This window comes from Trichomonas vaginalis, chromosome II, assembly GCF_026262505.1.
Source record: "Trichomonas vaginalis G3 chromosome II, whole genome shotgun sequence".
Lineage (NCBI taxonomy): Eukaryota > Parabasalia > Trichomonadida > Trichomonadidae > Trichomonas > Trichomonas vaginalis.
The window spans coordinates 17,496,612-17,517,915 of NC_067204.1; the positions used below are offsets into that span (position 1 = coordinate 17,496,612).

Consider the following 21,304-nt stretch of genomic DNA (forward strand, 5'->3'; position numbering starts at 1 on the left):
AATTCACTGAACTATTATATGATTTTTTAAGATAATTTTTTAAAAATGTTATTTCTGAGTAATTTTATATGAGAAATGTTATAAATAATTCAGAAAAATGATGTTGGATAATATCAAGTAATATATGGTTACTCAAAATATTTTTGAGAAGAAAAATATTAAGATATGATTTCTAATATTATGTATTATTTTGTATTGATATATGAAATATTTTTAGTATGCAATTTATCAGTTTATGCGAAGCCAATTTCTGTAGCGATGTTCATAGCCTCAACATTAGCTGGAAGGCGGATGTAAGCCTTCTTAACAAACTTGGATGTGATGACTGTGCAGACCTTGACTGGCTTGACCTTGTAAAGGCGGTTGAAAGCAGCAGCAATTTCTGTCTTTGTGGCCTTGATATCAACCCAGAAAGTCATTGTGTTCTCATTCTCGATCTTGACTGTAGACTTATCGGATGTAACTGGGCCACGGATGATCTTGTAGTCATTGTGCTTGAGAGAAACTGGCTTAACAGCCTTGTGCTCGAATGCTGGGCGTCTTGGAACAACTTGAGCAGCGTTCTTGCCGAACTTTGTGAAGTTGCGTGTCTTTGTGACTTCCTTCTTTTGGCCCTGGGCGAGTGTGTTTGCAGCAGCTTGAGCTTTAGCGGACATGCTGTTAAAACGAAAGGATGGCCAAAACCGCTAAATTTACGGTTTTGCGATTTTCCTGCCCAATTAATTAAAATTATTCATTTTTAATATAATAGCATCTTTGTGGACAGTCTTATGAATAATATTTTCAATTTAAAAATGTGTTTTCTCCATAAAGATTTTTTTTGGATTCTTCATTTTAAAATATTTTTAATATTTTTAGTGAGAATTGAGAACCAAAATCTTAGTGCAATGATTTTAAAGTAATTGTTCAGTATTACTCCTTATCTTTTGCAATTGATATCCCTTATTTTCATTTAATCATTATGAATCTGCAATTAAAAATTTATTTCCAAAATATCACTTCGTTACCATAGGCAATATTTTGTTATCGTAATTCAATATATTTTCAAAAGAAGCGCTACATTTAAAGACAATATAATGAACGTATTCACTACAATCAAGCATCATTGTGTTCTCATACTGAAGCTATATTAATGATGATCAAAAAATTGGCTTGCATTTATTAAATGTTCAGACCTCCAGAATGAAAACTCCAGCATTAAATTACCAATGCTTTTAGAATTGTAATTTCCAAAATGATGCTCTGCGTAAAGATTTTTACTTTTGATTTTTCTAACGTACGAAAAATGCATCGAGTCTTATCCGCGCGTTCGCAAATGCAAGTGCGGAAAGTAAATGACCGTGGTGAAATAGTTACAACTAATATCGAAGATGAGTTAAATAAATTACCATTTTCTGCAAGAACAACGAAAAGATCATTAACAAAACTCGATATGAACAAAGTTGAATCTACAACGAATGATATTGATGCAAGAAGAATGCCATTTTCAGCACGACCTACGAAATTAACAAGTGATAAATCGCGTCCATCATCAAATTTAACGAAACGAAATAATATTCCAACACCAAATTCAAGCAGAGCTCCATCAACTATTTCAATAGACCAAGATTCGGATATTTTACAATTAATGAAAGAAGGAAATAGATGTTGCTCTGCCAATCAAAAGAATGATATAATCATTAAACTCGGCAACTATTTAATTGATGCAAGAAAGGAACTTGCGCATACAAAGGAAGAGTTGACTAAACTCCAACAAACAATAAATGCTCAACAGAATGAAATTGATTCTCAAAAGCAAATTACTTTAAATGCTACTATGACAACAGATAGAATATCGAAATTACGCCATCTTGCTTCTGTGAAATCAAATGAAGATTTAATTAATGAAATTAAGAAAATAGAAGAAGATTCAAAGAAATATCTTCACTTAAGTGAGCCTTGGTTACTCCAAGAAGTTTGCAATAAAAGCGAAGATGAACAATTCCAATGTTTAATTAATCTTAAATTTAGACGTCTTGAAGATCTCATTTATGGTCTTCGCAGACAACTACTCAATGATCAAGATGTTATTGCACTATTCCCACTCATTAATCAGAAATTCGGTTCTGTTAGAAATTTGTTATCAAAGTATAATGAAGCCATAGATTCAATTCAAAGGTATAAAGTTAGAGAATTCAGACTTAGTGAATCAGAGCTCATGAAAAGAAGACCTCTCAGTGAAATGGATAATCAGGCGCTTTACACTTTAATTATTGCTCTTCAAAATGAATTAGGAGAAACAAAACAGTTTGCAAGAGATTTAATGCGATCAACAACAGGCTCTAGAGCTCCAGAAAACTTCGTTGAGTTATCAGAAAATCCTAATTATGATGAAATATCATCAAAACTCAATAACCTTGAAGGCTTATATGGAAAACTTCAAGAAAGATGCGCTTCTCTTGAAAAAGACAACGAATTTTTGAAATCCACTGTAAATCTTGAAAGCGATGTTCTTAAAGAAGGTATTTTCAAGATCAATGAGAAGATGGGTGCCAAAATTACTGATTGTATAGATAGAATGACAAACTATCAGCGCGAAATCTCTAAATTACAAAACACAATTGAAATGCAACAACAGTTAATTGCTCAATTCCAAAAAGAAAAAGAAGTTACGCTAAGGAAAATGGTAAATGCAACTTCCATTGTCAATGGAATGAAAATCAAAATGGATCAATCAGAACTCAAAGCTAAAAATGCCGAAAGAAAGCTTAAAGGAGTCAGAGCAATCGCCAGAACAGTTATGGAGATTGCAATGCCAATGAAAACAGAATTTGATAAATCATTTGGAACTCTTGAAGATTCCTACATTGCTAAATATATGCAGCAAGATGCAGCGGCATTGATTATCCAAAATGCATGGAGAAGAAGAAAGAATTCAAGAGCCGAAAAGGCATTCCTCAAAGAATCATGGCATGATAAATCTGTTAAACTTTCTCTACCTATGTTTGCAATTGATACATTGATTGGAACATTACCTCCTATCAAATATAGACAAGTTGTTGCTTTGTTGCACAGCTATCAAACTAATGTCGTTGAGAATGCTCAAGCAGTTATTGATCTTTCTGTTGGCCAATTTAAGAAGATCAGAGCAAGGGCAGAAGATGCTTGTGAAAGAGTTTTATGTAAACCAAGACACTTCATGTGGACTCAAACAGAAAACAACCGCGCTGATATGGAAGTCCAGACAGATAGAATAATACCACAGCGCACGAAGAAGTAAGATTTATATTTTTTTTTGTTATAATTTTGTTATATTAAAAATATTTTGTATCGTTTAACGCTATTCCTCGAAATATTATTGTATTTCTAACTAACTAAAACCGAATCAATGTTTCTTGATCTATTATAAAACATATGTAAAAATTTAAATAAAGATACACACAACAAATGATATTTTTAATAAAAGATATTAATAAGTAGATTATAATAAAAAATAAATATCAGATGAAACTCGTATCTTAAGGCAATACGTAAAAATTAAATTTCATCGCCGAACATTTGATCAACATCTTCATCACCTTCGAGTAAAATGTAGACTTCTTGTCCATTTTCAACCTGTAAAGCAATTGGGCTTTGCATGTCGAGAAGTTTATTATGATATTTGACACCTCTGCAGTTCATTTTTTCGAATTGCGAGCGTTTATATTTGAATAATACTACATCTGCTAGCCAATCAACTGTTTGGCTTCCGTCTGCAATATTAATTGTATAAGATTTGTCTCTAATGAATGCAACTACAGTGCGTGTGTTATTGCTAAGCTGCTCAACGATTGTTGGAGCTGGTGCTTCATTTTCCTGCTTGTCACCTGTCTTTGGTCTTGAATCCTTCCCTTCGTTAGACATTTTTATTCCTAACGTGCAAAAAAATATTATTATACTTCAGTTTTAGTTTTGAAGTCATCTCTGAGAGAATGCTCTTATTATATCTTCTTTCAATAAGGATAAATATAATTTACCGCAACAAGCTATAACAGATTCGAATCGATAAAATTAACATTTGGGCAGCACAAAACCAAACGAGCAGTTTTTGATAATGATGAATTTATTACAGTAGAAGTTAAACTACTGGGATAGCTTTCATATATGTATAAATGGAAAACGGCATCCTTACATTTTTTCATTCTCTCCCATTTTTGAAAGAACATTTTGGGTGTCTCTATTTTATACTACAGCCCACACCTTCGACACCTTTTTCGCGGAATTGTAGAACCAAAAATAATCAAATACGAGATATATTCGATATTATTTCAAATAATTACTATTCAATCAAAAGCTCTCCAGAAGAAGTCTTTTCAAACTCATAATAAAATTATAAATAAGCATGTTATTCTCGTTTCAAAAATGGACTTTTATTTAGAAATTATGCTTATATCTAATTAAATCCATTGCAATAACCTTTTATATTGCTTTATAAGCGTTGAGAGTACCTGCAATCATGCTATTTAGCTGGTTGTAGATCGATGTGATTTGATCTCCAGTAAGTGGCTCCCAAGACTTTATCATGAAATGAATGTATTTGAAAAATGGTAGTACGTCATATCGCTCCCATTGCTGTGTCTTTGGTGATAATTTGTAGGCAATCCTCTCAACTTGTGCAGAAATGCCAGCCTTCCGGCAAACAACACGATACTCATTACCATTTTTGATAATTTTCATGACAGTGCCTGAGAGACTTACAAGCTTATTGCCGTTGGATTGTAGATCAAAATCAATCCTATTGAAAAGCTGCTTGGCTAAGGATGCATATTTGGAACATCTAAAGTAATTTGAAACCTTATCTCTTTCTAGATTGAAATCATTAACAACTTGATCAACAATTGATTCAAGGTTGGAAGTAGTATAATCTCTTTCTAAATTTACAGGGTTAACTTCAGCTAATTCAAGTTCCGTTTTTGTTATAGGTTTCTTATATGTACGATAACTTAAAAGAGTCAGTGCAAGCATGGAATGAATGTCATTTGACAATTTGACATTAAACAATTAAATTTTAATTCATGAATCATACTTAAGGTTCAATACTCATTATGATTATGAAACGATAAAATGTCATTTGACAAAATATCGTTGTCAAAAATAAGTTTTAATTGTTTTTGTTTTCCTACTGACTTTATGTTTCAGCTCCCAATTAAATATAGTCTTATGTGTATGATAGGTCACTGTATTGATACAATAAAGCAACTATTAAAATACACATTGCTTTTTAATTAATTGTAATCCTCCTATCAAAAAGTGACTAGCCAGGAGATTGTGTTATATTATTGTATGGATATACCTAATTTGGTGATGCAGCTAGAAAACAATAATTTTGATAAAAAATTATTAAGAATATTTTAATATAAGACTAAAGATAACAGAAAATTTACTCAAAATAAACAAAAGAAAATCATAAAAATGATTATCACAAAAAAATAAAATTTTTGATTATTCATCTTCAATGAGATTGATTGATAATGGCTTTTGGCGAGCAGACTCATACTTATCTGGCTTATTAATTTCATCTTCATCGAGGTAAAGCCAGTGTAACATCCAATCAATCATATCTTGTATGAAACAAACCATAATTATCGTTAGATCCTTGATAGTACTGACTGTAAGATTCATGACTCTCTCAAAGTATGTGTAAGAAGTTGCAACTTCAAAGAGAGAAGTGAAAGATATTGTGAAAATTTCGATAATAAAGCATATACGAGCAAAATTAATCTTGCAACTCATTGTTCCACTAAAGTCGTTATTAGTGATCTCATTCATGAAGAATAAAGCAGGGAAAGATATCAATGAATGAACGAAAATTAAGAAAAGTAAGTGATAGACACATCTAGCTGCAGCGATAGAGTAAAGGTCGTGCGGATCAAAGATAAAGTATTCGAGAATAATGCTGCTAATCGAAGCTACAGCAAATAGAAGTGTTAAAGGTATCCAATTTCTTTTAATGAAAGTAGCTTCTGGATTAGAATAGCAAACAAAGTCTTGTAATGAACGGACAAGGAAAATTAACGAAATAATTAAAATTGTAAAATTGATTGCAGGCAAATAAGCGAATATTTTGCCAATGTGTGCGGCAGATCTGACGTTTTGAACTATGTTAATGATTCCATAGATTGCTACTAAAAGTCTGAACCAAAATCTACTCCAATATGCAAATATTGATTGTTTTCCTCTCTTAAAGAAAGTCACTATTAATCTGATGAAAAAATACACTCCAAATATCGAAGCGCCTATGAGAGGAAGATCTTCAATCGACATTTTATATTTTTGCCAAAAAGTGACAGATCTGCCAATGTTCCAATTCTTGTAAAGTTATCAATCTTCTTCAAGAATTACAAAATAGTTCGAAAATTGAAAACCGCTTCACTCATTCAATTTTCGCCCTATTTTGCTAAAATATTGGCAGAGCATCGGATTTCTTCCTCAATGTTTACTTATGCATATAGTTTTTGAATTCCATATTCAATAAGTTCTATATTACTATGTATCGCATATATGTCAGTTAATGAATATCAATAACGAAATAAAACCTCCATTTACAAAGTTTACTTTATGTATAGCTATTGTAATCACTTTTGTGTTATGAAATGCTTAATAATAATGAAATCATTATTAATGCACTTAATTCGAAAACATAAACATTTATTCTCAAAATTAGCAAATGAAAAATGATGGCATCTACAAAATGAGCATGAATTCATATTTTACACACTGAAATAATCTTTACCGATCCTTAAATAAGGATTTGCGAATCGGAACATATAAAAATCGCTTTAACGTATTTATTATGGAGCACATCTTCGAGAATATCATAAAAAGAAAGAGTAGCATCTTACGTCGGAAAGTTATTATTTGTACCGTGTGAAATAAGAAGTTCAACTATTTCTTTATTATTTTTATCTTCTGCATATTGAATAGCTGTTTTTCCGGCTCCATCTTTTTCATTGATATTGGCACCATGTGAAAGAAGAAGTTCAACTGTTTCTTTTTCATTATATTTTACTGCGACATGAAGAGCTGTTTTTCCAGTCCCATCTTTTTCATTGGCATTTGCACCATGTAAAAGAAGAAATTCGACTATATCTTTACGAGAATTTTCTAATTCATAATGAAGAGCGTCTCTTTCTTTATCTGTTTTATTGATATTTTGGCGAAGTGAAATTAGATTTTCGGCTACTTTATGACTATTATAATCTGCTACAATATGAAGAGCGGTGCATCCATATTTATTTATTTTTTCATTGATATTTGCTCCATGTAAAAGAAGAAGTTCGGCGATTTCGGTATGATAAAGAATAGCAGCATAATGAAAAGCTGTGAATCCATTTTGATTTTTTTCATTTATATTTGCGCCATGTGAAATAAGAAGTTCAGCAATCTCTGTAGAATTATTATAAGCTGAAAAATGAAGAGCAGTGAATCCATCTTGACCTTTGTCATTGATATTTGCACCATGTGAAATAAGAAGTTCGGCAGTTTCTTTACTATTACGAAATGCCGCAATATGAAGAGCTGTGTTTCCATCATTATCCTTTTCATTGATTTTTGCGCCATGTGAAATAAGAAGTTCTGCAATTTCTTTACTATTATGATAAGCTGCATAATGAAGGGCAGTGTCTCCAGATTGATTTTTGTCATTGATATTCGCACCATGTGAAATAAGAAGTTCTGCAATTTCTTTACTATTATGATAAGCTGCATAATGAAGGGCAGTGTCTCCAGATTGATTTTTGTCATTGACATTTGCACCATGTGAAATAAGAAGTTTTGCTGATTCTTTAAAATTATATCGTGCGGCGTAATGAAGAGCGGTCAGTTCATTTGAATCTTTTTCATTGATATTTGCACCAAGTGAAAGAAAATATTCACATAGGGATGGAATATTAATCATCGCTGAATAAATCAGGCAACTGTTAAAATCATTAGATTGGTCAAAATAAACTAAGATTGAGTCAAGATTATTATATTCTACGCAATTATGTAAATTGATATCCAAAAAGTACTCATACATTAAGAATGTAACAAAATCAATGTTGTGTGAAATAATTGCATATGTCATGCATTCTTCGTCTGGTTTGCGATATTTCAAACATTCGCTCATGATCTCTTGATTTCTTCCTAAAAATGAAAATTGAAGACATGTTTGAGTAATTTCTGAGTTAAATTTTGTTCTTAATAATTTGAAACAATCAATTGCTCCATGGTAACAACATAATTCAAGTAATGAATATTCATGGGGAGAATATGGATATAGACTACTATTAAGTTTTTGATCTTCATTGAATTCTTCTTTTTCTATGAATGAAATGAATACTTCTTTGTCATCATACATAATGGCTCTGTAAATTGTATTTTCTGAAAGAATATCGAGATTTTCTGAGCTAATCTCTCGGAAATAACCATCATTATAGAATTCAATTCCATATTCTATATAAAATTCCAGACTGTTAACCTCTTCCACATGATAATCATCGGTTATGAGTTTGGCCAGATATAAATATGACTTTTCATAGCGATTATTATATGGAATTACCTTTAGAATAGACCTTATAATACTGTATGGAGAGTGTTTCATTGAATCAATCATGTCTGTTTTGATCATTTTGTAAATTGAGTATAATTCTTCTTCATTTTCCGTTTTTAGCTGGTACAAAGCAATATATGAATCAATGTAGTATTTATAGATGCTTCGCAATTCACTATATTTATTTGTGATAATGTCTTGATCAGACATACAAAAAACTAAAAGCCATATATTTACATCCTACCATTAAAAATATCTTTGGAATTGTTATGAAGAAAAAAAATCATATGTTAGCTTTGTGAAAAACAATGATCACAAAGATTTCCAAATAATTTATGAATAATGATCATGTTTATATATATGAAATGACACAATAACAATAGTGAAGGTGAAAGCAATAAGAGAATCATCAATAAGCCTATATTGCTTTCAAGACTGTGATCTTGTTAAATGATGCAATATTTAAGGAAATAAAATGATGTTTTTCCTTATAATTCATAAATGCAACACTATCTGAAGCAATTTCGGATTTTTTGATAGATTCATTAAATTTTTATGGAATCATTTTGTTAAATCGAGATGTAGTTGCTTTGCTATTTAGAATGTTATTTACTAATATATAATTACCTTTTTATTTCATGTTATTTAATAATACAAAATAAGGAAGTTAAGGGTCCACTGTAAAAATTGAAAGTCTCTCAAAATTGAGAGGCGATTTGCAAATAATCGTTATCGTCTTTTTTCGAAAATCCACTTTTCCTAGTGTTCTGATTAATATTTTGTGAATGGAATAATGAAGTATATGTTTTTGTAAGATGGTAATATATTCTATCACTTCAAATCGGATAAAAATTGCAAAATCGGCGAGTTTTATAAGAACATGATTTTTTCGAATTTTTTCGCTTTTGGATGCGTGTTTTGAAAAATAGATATTTTCGAATTTTGATTTTATCTTAAGTATAAGTTTTATATTAGGAATTTTTGTGACCTATTTCCAATCATTAATTCCGATGTTTCTTTAGGAATTTATTTGAGAAGAAATTAGGAATTTCGCTTTTATGCTATTACAAACTAATATTATGATGCATGTAGTTTATATTCATTGAGGCCAATGCCGGGATATCTTGCATTAAAAAAAAATTCAAAGAATTGACAATTAGATAGCACAAATTTAATTCTCTAGACAAAGTATTATTGCTTATATATTCAAAACATTATCCTTAGTTTTGATATGTTGGCCAAAAATTTTCGTGTTATTTTTTGTGTTTAAGCATAAATTATGTATTTACTTATGAAGGATAAGCATTTATTCATTATCATAAAGATATACCATAACAAATTGATAACATTTAAAAAAAAAGTGTATTTTAGTGGGTATTATTCTGGCCAATGCCCATTTTTAAACGATTTAATATTGACCATATCAATAGCCGACTCAATGTAAAAATTTAGATATTATTTTTTTCATTATTCAAACTTTGATAAATTTTAGTATAATAAATGATTTTGTTTCGTGTCTGATACAGAAATGAAAAGCTTAATTAATATTATTTTGCATTTTTTCAAGAATGTTAGAGTACATCTACATTAAAAAATCAGATTCGAACTGCGATACTGCATCAAATTGATGCATATCTGATAAGGATCTCAAAACACCATCTCGAGCAATATTTTTGGGACGACGATAGGCCTTATTTGGCCTTACAGTGGACCCTTAAAAATATTTAAATTCCTAATGATGAAATAACTTTTCTCATATCAATGTAGTTTTTTCTAGCATCTTCTGTAGACATTTTCTCATCAGGATCAAGCAAGAAAGATTCAATCGATTCAGGCTGTAAGCCTAAATTGCTGACATTATTTAATATTTCGTGCACTTTCTCTGGATTAAGAGAATTCAAAGACTGGAAGAATTTCTGTGTTCTCTTAAACAGTTGGAACAAACCAGAAGCATCTTGATCCAATTCACTAGCCAAAGTAAATGAAACAGGGCATATTTGGAGTATTTCATAGATTTGTTCTGGATAATTTTTAGCGAAATCTTTAAACATCATTGTTACAGATGTGAATATCTTTGGTCTATCCATGATTTGCAAGTAGATGTTTCTAATGTATTCGAAAACAGCGGATTGGAATTCTTCGGTTAATTTTGATCTGTTTAATTTAAATGTCTCAGCAAATTCATCGAAAGCCGTGTCAATAAAGATATTCTTTTCCTTCTTGATTCTATCAACATCAAGGCAAGCGCATAAACTATTAAAAATGGCTTGTTCGTAGTTGTTCAACCATTCATCATTATCAATAATTTGGGACTTGAAATACTTCAAAAGGCTAGAGATCAATGATCTCAAACCTCTTGGCCCAACAACATTGGGAATAAATGTTGTAACAAAATCAAAAATATCTGTTGTTAACAAAGCAGTTGCTGCTTCAATGTAAACACTTGTTAAATGGTCATCTCCTATAACATATTGTTGCAAACCTTCCAAGAAAGGAATATAAGGAGAGTTATCAGTATTTTTGTTAGTTTTCATCTTCATAAATGTCAATGTACAAAGAATAATGTTATTGAATTCAGGTGTTCCGGATTGTGATTGAGAAATAGCGCTTTCAAAATTAGATAAATATTCAGCAAATCTTTGTTCAGAGTTCATTTCTGCCATTAATAATCCTGTGCCAACAGAAATACACTCCGGATTCCATGAACCAATCAAATCTTCTATTAATTCACTAGCTTCACTCTTCAGACGTCCAGAATGATAAGAAGTGAAATCTGTGAATAAGCTCATGAAGAAAGAAAGTGATTCTGTATCGAGTTGCGACTGCTGCATGATGTTAACAAACAAGGAAAGCATTTGCATTGTGTCTGCTTGACGGAATTTGTCGGCTCCCGTGTAAGATAACTCAGCAAAAGTGCAGAATGAGATAATTTGTTGTGGAGAATATGGCTGTTCAATTGTTAATATGGATTTTGTCTTTTGGATGAACATATCAAGGTATTTGTTGTATATATAACCTTTGGAAAGTAACTGTTTTCCGAAAAATGTTAATGCACCGATAATTGCAGGTGCTTCTGTTGGATCTGTTTCGCCAATTGGCGAGAATATGAACTCTTCAAGATTTGTGAAGGCACCAGAGCGCATTTGGCATTCAACTGTCGTAACGCAAATATTTGAAAAAGCAATTGCGTACTTTTTGCTCTTTAAATAGAGAGCGGGTGTGATATCTGAGTTGAAGAATGTAACAAGATGCTCGAATCCAAGCTGGAAAGCTGCTTCGAAGTCAAATGATTCTGCACTTTGTTGACTAATGTAAAAACAAATAAATGGTGATACCGTAACAGCACAAAACTCACTAATAGTAAGTAATTGAAGTGAAAATTCGTAAAATGAAGCATCATAAGTAATTAATCCGACATTTGATATTAAAATTGCAACTGCGTTTTGTATTTGTTCGGAATCGTTAAAAGTCTGAAGAATCTGTGTGAGATTTTCAATGTTCGCGAAATTAAAAATCAAATCTGAAATATTTGAATCATTTATGCTACGTTTGATAATATTATTGAATACTGTTAGCGCATTTGCTGTTGTTGGCTTTGTTTCAATGCCATGTTGAAGAAGACGCAAAACATCTTGATTATTTATAAAGTCTAAATCGCACCATGGTGTTAATTCAACTAATATTCGTAGAGCTGTTTGAATATCCGACTCTAATAGTTGACATGTGTATTCAAGAATCGAATTTAATATTCCAGATTGGCGGAGAGAACCTTTTAAGTTCGAAAATAATTCCAATCGTAGTGGTGAGAGAACTGATGTTTCCCTTCCGAAAGATACTAAGAATTCCGCAATTATAACTGGGTTAAATTCAAAAATTGTATTAAAAATATTAGGATAGTTATTTGGATAATTGTATAATACGAAAAGTGATTGCGATTCAGCTATTTCTGCTGCCAGTGTTGCTTGTAACGAATTATAATTCTGTGGAATAACTTCAAACAAAAAAGAATATATGATTGGAATGATTTCGTTAGGCATTTCATTAGCATTAAAACGGAAATTTTTGGAAATTACTTGAAGTGTAAGTTTTTTGATTTCATTTCCTTGGAATGATAAGAAATTCGTCATTAATTCATTTAAATTCTCATAGCTTCGGCAGAATGCTGCAAGAGCCGTATAGTTATTGGACTTTATAAGTTCATTAACTTCAGTTTCCCTTGAATCTGTCATTTATTTTTATAATTTTGAGAGTGGGAGCGGTAATTATCAAAATTGAGAAATAATCATTGAAATTAACTCTCACCGACAAATATGATTCACCGAGAAATCGGAGAAATGACTGTACAATTTCGATCATCAAAAAACAAAAAACTCATAAATTCCATATTTATTGGAATTTTCAAACTATCCTACTTGAGTTCTTCTTGAATCTTGCTTCTCTATTAATATTGATTGATATTTTTAACATATCTAAATTGAAATCTAACTAATATATAGAGTAAATGAGCCTTTTGATGGAAACATGCCATATAAAACTTCTGAAATTCGAGTGTTTGATGATCATTCAATGAAAAAAACTTAATTTTCAAAAAAATTATTTATGAATTAAGACTTTTTATTTCAAAATATATAAAACTTGTATTCATATAAAATATAACTAAAGAAAGATATAATAAAAATATTACTAAAAATTACCGAACCTTGAGATTATCTGGCATTTCCATAGCAACAGCCTGAAGAGCCTTGAAAGCAGTATTGATCTTATCCATATCATATGTTGCGAGAGCAGCGTTCATTTCCTTAACCTTCTGTTCGACCTTTTCGATGAGCCATTTTGGTAATCTGTCCTTGTTGAAGTGGATTTGCTTTTCGATTTCACCAACAAATCCGTGCATATCGTAGGATTGTTCTATGACAACTTTGCGCTGTTCATCTTCTTTCCTGTGCTTATCAGCATCAGCGATCATCTTCATGATCTCTTCCTGTGTCAATCCGCCTGACTGCTTGATCTCAATCTTCTGTTCCTTGCCGGATCCTTTGTCAACAGCTGAAACGTGGATAATCGAATTTGCGTCAATTTCAAAAGTGACATTGATATTTGGAATTCCTCTTGGCTGTGGTGGGATACCGACCAAATTGAATTCACCGAGGAACTTGTTGTCCTTAACAAGTTCTCTTTCTCCTTGGTAAACGCGAATTGCGATGTTCTTTTGGCCATCAACACCTGTTGAGAAGCTTTCTGTGATCTTTGTTGGGACAACAGTGTTACGTGGGATAAGGCGAGTGAAAACGCCACCCATAGTCTCAATACCAAGAGATAATGGTGTGACATCTAATAATAAGATCTCATCGAGACCTCCTGTAAGTACTGAGCCCTGGATTGAAGCACCAACAGCAACAACTTCATCAGGATTGACACCGCGGAATGGATCTTTGCCGAAGAATTCGCCAACTGAGGAAATAACCTTTGGAACACGAGTCATGCCTCCGACAAGGATGACTTCGTTGATATCGTGTGGATTCATCGATGCATCCTTGAGAGCTTGTGTAACTGGGTCGAGAGTCTTCTTGATTAAAGGTAATGTAAGAGCTTCGAACATTTGGCGGGTGACTGTCATGGAGAGGTGCTTTGGACCAGCTCCTGTACTTGTAATGTATGGAAGATTGACTTCTGTCATGATTGAAGATGAAAGATCGCATTTAGCCTTTTCTGCGGCTTCACGGATACGTGCGACGGCCATTGGATCTGCAGAGAGATCAATGTTCTCGTCCTTCTTGTATTGCTGAAGGATGTAGTTTGTTAAAACATTATCGAAGTCTTCTCCTCCGAGGAATGTGTTTCCGTTTGTAGATTTGACTTCGAAGATGCCATCGTCACTGATTTCGAGAATGGAAATATCGAATGTGCCGCCACCAAGATCGTAAACAGCGACTGTTTCGCCTTTCTTGCGGTTTAAGCCGTAGGCGAGTGCAGCAGCTGTTGGCTCGTTGATTGTACGCATAACGTTGAGTCCAGCTAAGCGGCCAGCGTCCTTTGTAGCCTGGCGCTGTGCATTGTTGAAATAAGCTGGGACTGTGACGATCGCATCCTTAACCTTTTGGCCTAAGTATGCCTCAGCAGTCTCTTTCATCTTAGCAAGAACGTATCCACCGATCTGGGAAGGAGAATAAAGTTTGCCTTTGCCGTCTCTGACCCAAGCTTCGCCGTTTTCGGCCTTGGCAACCTCGAATGAGCACATCTTCATTGCTTGTAATGTCATATCATCATCAAATGTGCGACCGATAATTCTCTTTGTGGCTGCGAAGGTGGATTTAGGATTGAGAACGAGTTGACGCTTTGCTTGTTCACCAACTAAGAGTTGTCCGTTCTTATCGAATGCAACAACTGATGGCGTTGTGCGTTGTCCGTCAGAATTTGGAATAACTTTTGGTTTTCCTGCTTCTACAACAGCGACGCAAGAATTTGTTGTACCAAGATCGATACCAATGATAGGCGATGCGCCTTTAGCAAAGGAACGAGCGAAAGAAGAATTAAGATGCCTTCCGCAAGTAGCCAACATTGTTTTTTGATATTTGTAAACATCAGAAAATATAAAATTATCTCAAATAAGATTTCAAAGTAAGTAGATGTAGTTATTGATGAATAATAAAATTTTAAATTTTGAAAGAGAAAAAAATCATAATTGGCTACATACAGATTTCGCTAATAGTTGCATAATTTGGATATGTTACTTGTACCTGATGATATTTGTAAGGAATATTCAAATCAATCAAAATTTTCCCAATTTTCCCTTGACAATTTCCCTGTATAATTTTGTTTATACATATAAAAATTCATGATATGCTATTTGCAACGCAATATGGACGCATTTCTCTGAGAGAATTCTCAAAATTCGAAAAATCCCACTTATTATAGCAGAAACTCTGTGGTTAAGCATATTTTTGCAAATAAAACAGAAACTGTAAGAAGATTTATATTATAAGTGGGTCAATCGAAATTCATTCGGTTCTCCCTTGAATAATATTAGTTTTCATTGTTTGTAAATGGTGTAAGGATATCCTGTATAGCAACGCCACATATGAGTCTGGTTTCCTTCTTTATTTATAAAATTTGAAAAATGATCCTTTATAAAATCTTCAAAATGCCATGTTACTCTGGGGATTGAAATGTATTAGATTATCCTTCATTTACAACAGTTCCTATGTTTTTTCTTAATGATCAAACAAGATTGTTTATTGAAATCTCATGTTTTGTTTTTGTAAAATGAAATATAATATGCTTTGTTAAATAAATGAGTTATGAAATAAACGAATATAGTCAAACAAACAAAAAATCTTTACAAAATTAAAAAATCTGATAATGAAGAAGTCCGTTTTGAGGGATATTCTCGTCATAGACGGGGTCAATAAACTTGCAATTGTTATAATACTTCTCTTCAACAGCTTCGCTTGTTACAACAGTCAATACATTGTCGTTTAAAGCCAAAGATTGAGGAGGAGAAGAACATTTTCCTCCAAAACAAACTTCGCTCTTCCTTAAATCCCAAACTCTCACGATATTATCAGTGCCACCACTTGCTATCAAATTGCCATCATCACTTGCGCAAACACTTGTAACTATTCCATTGTGTCTGCAAAGTGTTAATTGTGGGCCTTGTCTTTTATCCCAAATTCTTATTGTTTGATCGGCACTTCCTGTGAGAAAAACATTCTCGTTTACGGTAGAAAGTGAAGTGACTCCTGCGCAGTGACCAACAAACCTCTGAATTAAAAGTCCTTGCTTAGCAAACATGTAAATGGAATGATTATCACATGAACTGAGCAATAAACAATCACCGATTGGAGATATGGCTGATATAGATGTCATATATGTTGAAAATCCAAGTGACATTGAGTTTTCTTGGATTCCTGAGAGTGACCAACAAGATACATAAGAATTTGTTGCAAAAACTAGTTGATCGTCAAGGAAAGTAAGTGCTGCTGATTTAGAAACATGATTTCCTGTTGATACTTGAGCAATTAATTCAAGATTTGTGTCAATTCCGTAAATTGTATTTCCTGAGTAAGTCCAGATGGATCCATCAGCTGGATTGACAGTAATTGATGTTGCGTATGATGTAAGTGGTAATTCTACAGTATGTTTTTCGACAGTAAGTGTCTTATCTGAGATAATAATCGCTGGTGACTTATTTGAGCAGTAACTAGCATCAATTGTATCAAATGGAGTAATATCTACGGGTAGTGTATAATTAAATTGATGTGCGTTATATGATATCGAGTTCCTGTCGAAAATTGATTTTTGGCCAGTTTGAGGAAGAACGAATTCATCCCATTTCTGTATGTTAGAGTTAAGTATGGCGTTATGAAGCATCTGATCAGCACGGTTGTATACGTCAATTGGTTGTGGCTGTGAAAGGAATTCTTTTTGAGTTTCTAATTGTGCTGATATTGATGTAGGTTTGGGAGGAACCATCGAAACTGTTGATGGTAAAAGCTGTTGAACTGGTTGATACTGTTGCTGTGCGTACATATTCTGGTCATAATAATTTGATTGGTCAAAATAAGGGAGTACTGTAGCTGCTGATGCTGGTCTTGGGGGTAAATATACGTTTTTGGGTACTATTTGAACAGGAGCGTCAAACATTGTTTCTTGAGATGATGGCTGAGAATTTTGTTGAGGTTGGCTATGGCCAAGGAGCTTCTTATTGTTGTTAAACCATAATCTAACAGTTCTATGATTCCAATGTGAGTTCATTTCAGACAGGATTTTTACAACATCTTGAACAACTTGTGAGCGTTTAACTGAACGTTCTGGATTAGAAAAATATATTTTGAGGTAGTTAACCAATATGTTGGTCTCTGTTTCAGATGGGAAATACCTCGCGTCACTCTTTTCTTCCGAATTCATTTGAATTTTGATGATTATTTTTAATTCAAATTTCGATTGAATTTTTGACAAAAATTTATGATTTCAAAATCACTTATTCTGGCAGGAATTCGAAATAAAAAATTAGTGGAAATAAATAGATAATTGATATTTATATTTAATTATATCTTGTTTTATGAAAAATCTATAAAATAAATAATATTTTCTAAAATTATTTCATTTCTGCATCAATTGCCTGGATAATTCCATCAATATCTTGAGGATTAGAAAGTGTATGTGGAAGCTGGAAGCCTCTTTTTCCTAAGAGCAAGTCTTTGAGGAGCATTCTGATGATTTTAGCAGAATTTGTCTTTGGAAGAGCCTTAACAAAGATAATCTTTTGTGGTCTTCCAATTGCACCGAAATTCTGAGTAACTGTGTCACTAACTGATTTCTTCATTTGTTCATTTTCAACTTTTGCGACAACGAAAGCTACAATAGCTTGTGTAGTCTGCTTTGAAGGGATACCAACAACAGCAACATCATGAACGTCATCCAATTTCATGATTGCCTCTTCAACTTCGGCTGGACCAACTCTGTGACCATTTACGCATAATTGGTCATCAATTCTGCCTGTAATTCTGATATATCCTTTTGTATCGATTTGTGCTGTATCGCCTGTTGAGAAGTAATGTGTTCCTTTTACGATATATCTTTCTTTGAATGACTTGTTTGACTTGAAAGCAGCGTTTGCGAGACCTGGCCATGGAGTAGCAATGCAAAGTAAGCCTGTTTCGATTTGATTTGGTGGAGAAGAGCGTGTTGATGCGACCACATGGTGATCTTCTGTATCAATAAGGACAATATCTGTTCCAAAGAGTGGGCGACCGACAATACCTGGTGGGAGCTTCTCAATTCCTGGAACAGATGTTGCAATGATTGAGCCAAGTTCGGTTTGCCAATAAGTATCGACAATCCAGCATTTCTTCTGGCCCAAAACATCATGTAAGTAAATGCATGTCTCTTCATCGAGTGTTTCGCCGACAGAGCCAATGACTCTGAGGGATGAAATATCGTATTCTTTAACTTGATCGACATCTTTGATATGAGCTGCAATAGCGCGTGCTGCAGATGGAGATGTGTAGAAATGTGTTAAGTGAAGCTTTGAAATTAATTCCCATGAGCGTTTTGCGTTTGGATACAATGGGAAAGAGCCGAAAATAAGGGTAGGAATGCCATTAAGTAATGGGCCATAGCAAACATATGAATGGCCGGTGATCCATCCGAGGTCAGATGTGCAGCCGAAAACAGAATCTGCATCAATATCGAATACGTACTTAAATGTAAGAGCGGATGCGACACTGTAACCTCCAACGCGATGAATGATACCTTTTGGTTCGCCTGTTGAGCCAGAAGTATAGAGAATGAATAAAGGATCGGAAGCCTGCATTGGTTGGCACTCGCATTCAGCAGGAGCAGCTTCTAAGAGTGTTTGGAAACTCTCTATTGTATACTTTGGCTCCTCTAATTGTGTCTCTTCGAGATTTGAAATGATAACGTGTTTCACGAAAGGGCAATTCTCAAGAGCTGAAAGAAGAGTCTTCTTCATTGGGATCTTCTTTTGGCCACGCATGTACCAGTCTGCGCTGACAACAGCTGTTGCTTCAGAATTTGAAATTCTGTAGCTTAAAGCATCACCAGCGAAAGCTCCGAAGATGACTGTATGAATTGCACCTATTCTTGTGCAAGCGAGCATTGAAATGATGCATTCAACACTAACAGGGAGGTATAATGCGACGGTCATTCCCTTCTTGATGCCGTGTTGAAGGAGAACATTAGCCATCTTGCAGACTTTCTCCTTGAGCTGTCCGAATGTGATAGTGTATGAGTCTGATGGTTCGTTTCCTTCGTATATCAAGGCAACCTTATCAGGATTTGCTGCTGCCCAGCGATCGACTGCATTGTAACAGGTATTCATAACGCCACCGTCGAACCAGAATGAGTTTTCTTCTCCAATTTCGCCGATAACGTTCGTAAAATCAGACTTAATCCAGTTAAGTGTCTCTTTTGCTGTTGCAGCCCAAAACTCCTCGGGATTTTCTTCAGCATGCTTCTTCATTGCAAGATATTTTTCATGGTTTCTTGGCTTATAATCCATTTTTTTATAAGTTAACTGATTGTATGTTTAGGTGTCAGTTTTTCTTTCTCCCTTTTTTATGAATTTAGCTATGGGCGAATTCCAAAAGCGAAACATAATGTCTCTGCTTATGGAGAGTTATAAAAAACTTTGTATGGAAAAAAGCATATATATGATATTTCATTTAAATTTATCCAAGCAAATAGACTCTTCGGGTGATAAGCCACAAGCATCGAAAGTTACAAATGAATTAAGAGCACCCTTTACAACCATTCTAACTCTTATATGCATTCATATATAAAAATATCAAAGAAAGGAAAAAGAATTCTTTTAATTTGCATACAGTTCGTCATGATATTGAATAAAAGTGTATAATAACTACTATCTATTTTATAAGCAGCCAATAGAAAGAAGATATTAGCAAACTTCATTCAGTTTTTTTCGGTTTTTTTGCAAGAGTGAGAGCTGTATCTCCATTATTGGTTCTTGCATTTTTGACTGCACTTGCAGAGATACTTAACAATATCATGTTTTCCGTAATATGAGGCAATAATGAGCGGAGTCCATCCAAATGAATTCTTCGTTTTTATTTTAGAATTAGATTCTATAAGGTACTTCACAATGTCGAGACGACCCTTTCGTGAAGCTGAAAGTAGTGCATTTTCTCCTTTAGTATTCTTCACCTCTTTGTTAACTCCTGATTCGATGAAACATTTAACTAATTCGATATCTCCATTTTATGCAGCCAAAATGAGAGGAGTTGAACCATTATCACCAAATCTAATTGGTGAATTGGTACAAGAAGCAACAAGCGCTTTTCACGACTTCACAGTGTCTATTTTTCATTATCAAGGTGAGTGGAATCTTTCCATTACGATTCTTAACACCAACCTTAACTTTCAATGAGATAAGAAATAATTGGAAAATTCATATATTAAATAACAGAATCTTGGGTCATGTTCATAATGGTATAATCTAAAATAACAAACTTATGAACATGAATGCATTGATTCTGCAAAAGATAAATATAAAATAAATAAATTCATTTTTATTACAATAAACAAGCTAAGAATAGTCAAACAAGGATCTCTTGTTGGCAACATAATACTTTTCTTTGTACCAATCCTGGTGGAAAAGCTTGAAAAAACAATTTTTCAATAATCTGTTAAATTTAAGTTGAATCCAATTGTATTCCGGCCAATTTGGAAAACCAGTTCAATTTTTCTTCTTTTGAAAATGATTAAATGTTGTTTAATTTGAAATGATGAAATTAACTGTGTAATATTATAAAAATTACTGAGGTATAAGTAATGGCATGCCTTCCATAGCATTTTTATTTTCTGCTTGCTTTAATTGATTAATGATTTTTTGGATTGAGTTATTCTTTTGGTTTCTCCAAATTGTTGATGTAGAAACGTGAATTCCAAATTCCTCGTTTAATCTTTCTGTTATGCTTTCCAAAGAAATTCCGGGTTCTACTTCAAATTCTTCTTGAATCCAAGCCAAATGATGTTCCTGTAAAACGCAGCCATCTAATTTCTGTGAGATATCGACTTCTTTCTTTTGATGTACTAGGAGTTCTCCATTAGAATTCTTCTTCAAAATTCTATGAATTTGTCTTTCAGAGCAATTCATTTGCTGAGCAATCTCCGCTGCTGAGACGCCATTACCTTTGAGTCTGATGATCTCATAGATCTCTTCTTCGCTTAATTTTTTGTATTCTTTGCGCATGAAATATCAATTGTCACTTTTTG

General features: G+C 33.2%; 12 protein-coding genes across 12 annotated transcripts, besides 1 other annotated feature; 2 read left to right on the forward strand and 10 right to left on the reverse strand.

Annotated features, from left to right (window-relative positions):
• Positions 1-212: 212 nt before the first annotated feature.
• Positions 213-661, reverse strand: TVAGG3_0561890 (rRNA binding; the record flags this gene model as incomplete). The annotated part of the gene is made up of 1 exon (XM_001580660.2): positions 234-656. The coding sequence occupies one exon, from the start codon at positions 654-656 to the stop codon at positions 234-236; it is 423 nt and encodes a 140-aa protein (XP_001580710.1).
• A 619-nt stretch (positions 662-1,280) lies between these two features.
• On the forward strand, positions 1,281-3,329 carry TVAGG3_0561900 (uncharacterized protein; the record flags this gene model as incomplete). Its single annotated transcript, XM_001580659.1, has 1 exon — positions 1,286-3,259. The coding sequence occupies one exon, from the start codon at positions 1,286-1,288 to the stop codon at positions 3,257-3,259; it is 1,974 nt and encodes a 657-aa protein (XP_001580709.1).
• Positions 3,330-3,420: 91 nt separating this feature from the next.
• On the reverse strand, positions 3,421-3,887 carry TVAGG3_0561910 (uncharacterized protein; the record flags this gene model as incomplete). The annotated part of the gene is made up of 1 exon (XM_001580658.1): positions 3,517-3,882. One exon carries the CDS (start codon positions 3,880-3,882, stop codon positions 3,517-3,519), a length of 366 nt encoding a protein of 121 aa, XP_001580708.1.
• Positions 3,888-4,437: 550 nt separating this feature from the next.
• On the reverse strand, positions 4,438-4,983 carry TVAGG3_0561920 (uncharacterized protein; the record flags this gene model as incomplete). Its single annotated transcript, XM_001580657.1, has 1 exon — positions 4,438-4,983. One exon carries the CDS (start codon positions 4,981-4,983, stop codon positions 4,438-4,440), a length of 546 nt encoding a protein of 181 aa, XP_001580707.1.
• Positions 4,984-5,401: 418 nt separating this feature from the next.
• Positions 5,402-6,282, reverse strand: TVAGG3_0561930 (uncharacterized protein; the record flags this gene model as incomplete). The annotated part of the gene is made up of 1 exon (XM_001580656.1): positions 5,461-6,282. One exon carries the CDS (start codon positions 6,280-6,282, stop codon positions 5,461-5,463), a length of 822 nt encoding a protein of 273 aa, XP_001580706.1.
• Positions 6,283-6,697: 415 nt separating this feature from the next.
• TVAGG3_0561940 (ankyrin repeat and SOCS box-containing protein 4 family) lies at positions 6,698-8,758 on the reverse strand (the record flags this gene model as incomplete). Its single annotated transcript, XM_001580655.1, has 1 exon — positions 6,857-8,758. The coding sequence occupies one exon, from the start codon at positions 8,756-8,758 to the stop codon at positions 6,857-6,859; it is 1,902 nt and encodes a 633-aa protein (XP_001580705.1).
• A 461-nt stretch (positions 8,759-9,219) lies between these two features.
• Positions 9,220-10,261: a mobile genetic element.
• Positions 10,262-10,272: 11 nt separating this feature from the next.
• Positions 10,273-12,777, reverse strand: TVAGG3_0561960 (armadillo (ARM) repeat-containing protein family; the record flags this gene model as incomplete). Its single annotated transcript, XM_001580654.1, has 1 exon — positions 10,273-12,777. One exon carries the CDS (start codon positions 12,775-12,777, stop codon positions 10,273-10,275), a length of 2,505 nt encoding a protein of 834 aa, XP_001580704.1.
• A 452-nt stretch (positions 12,778-13,229) lies between these two features.
• Positions 13,230-15,158, reverse strand: TVAGG3_0561970 (unfolded protein binding; the record flags this gene model as incomplete). Its single annotated transcript, XM_001580653.2, has 1 exon — positions 13,239-15,107. One exon carries the CDS (start codon positions 15,105-15,107, stop codon positions 13,239-13,241), a length of 1,869 nt encoding a protein of 622 aa, XP_001580703.1.
• A 729-nt stretch (positions 15,159-15,887) lies between these two features.
• Positions 15,888-17,465, reverse strand: TVAGG3_0561980 (RNA splicing; the record flags this gene model as incomplete). Its single annotated transcript, XM_001580652.1, has 1 exon — positions 15,893-17,455. One exon carries the CDS (start codon positions 17,453-17,455, stop codon positions 15,893-15,895), a length of 1,563 nt encoding a protein of 520 aa, XP_001580702.1.
• A 114-nt stretch (positions 17,466-17,579) lies between these two features.
• TVAGG3_0561990 (synthetase family) lies at positions 17,580-19,571 on the reverse strand (the record flags this gene model as incomplete). The annotated part of the gene is made up of 1 exon (XM_001580651.2): positions 17,646-19,571. The coding sequence occupies one exon, from the start codon at positions 19,569-19,571 to the stop codon at positions 17,646-17,648; it is 1,926 nt and encodes a 641-aa protein (XP_001580701.1).
• Positions 19,572-20,102: 531 nt separating this feature from the next.
• Positions 20,103-20,456, forward strand: TVAGG3_0562000 (uncharacterized protein; the record flags this gene model as incomplete). Its single annotated transcript, XM_001580650.1, has 1 exon — positions 20,103-20,456. One exon carries the CDS (start codon positions 20,103-20,105, stop codon positions 20,454-20,456), a length of 354 nt encoding a protein of 117 aa, XP_001580700.1.
• Positions 20,457-20,604: 148 nt separating this feature from the next.
• Positions 20,605-21,289, reverse strand: TVAGG3_0562010 (homeodomain-like family; the record flags this gene model as incomplete). Its single annotated transcript, XM_001580649.1, has 1 exon — positions 20,844-21,281. The coding sequence occupies one exon, from the start codon at positions 21,279-21,281 to the stop codon at positions 20,844-20,846; it is 438 nt and encodes a 145-aa protein (XP_001580699.1).
• Positions 21,290-21,304: the final 15 nt, after the last annotated feature.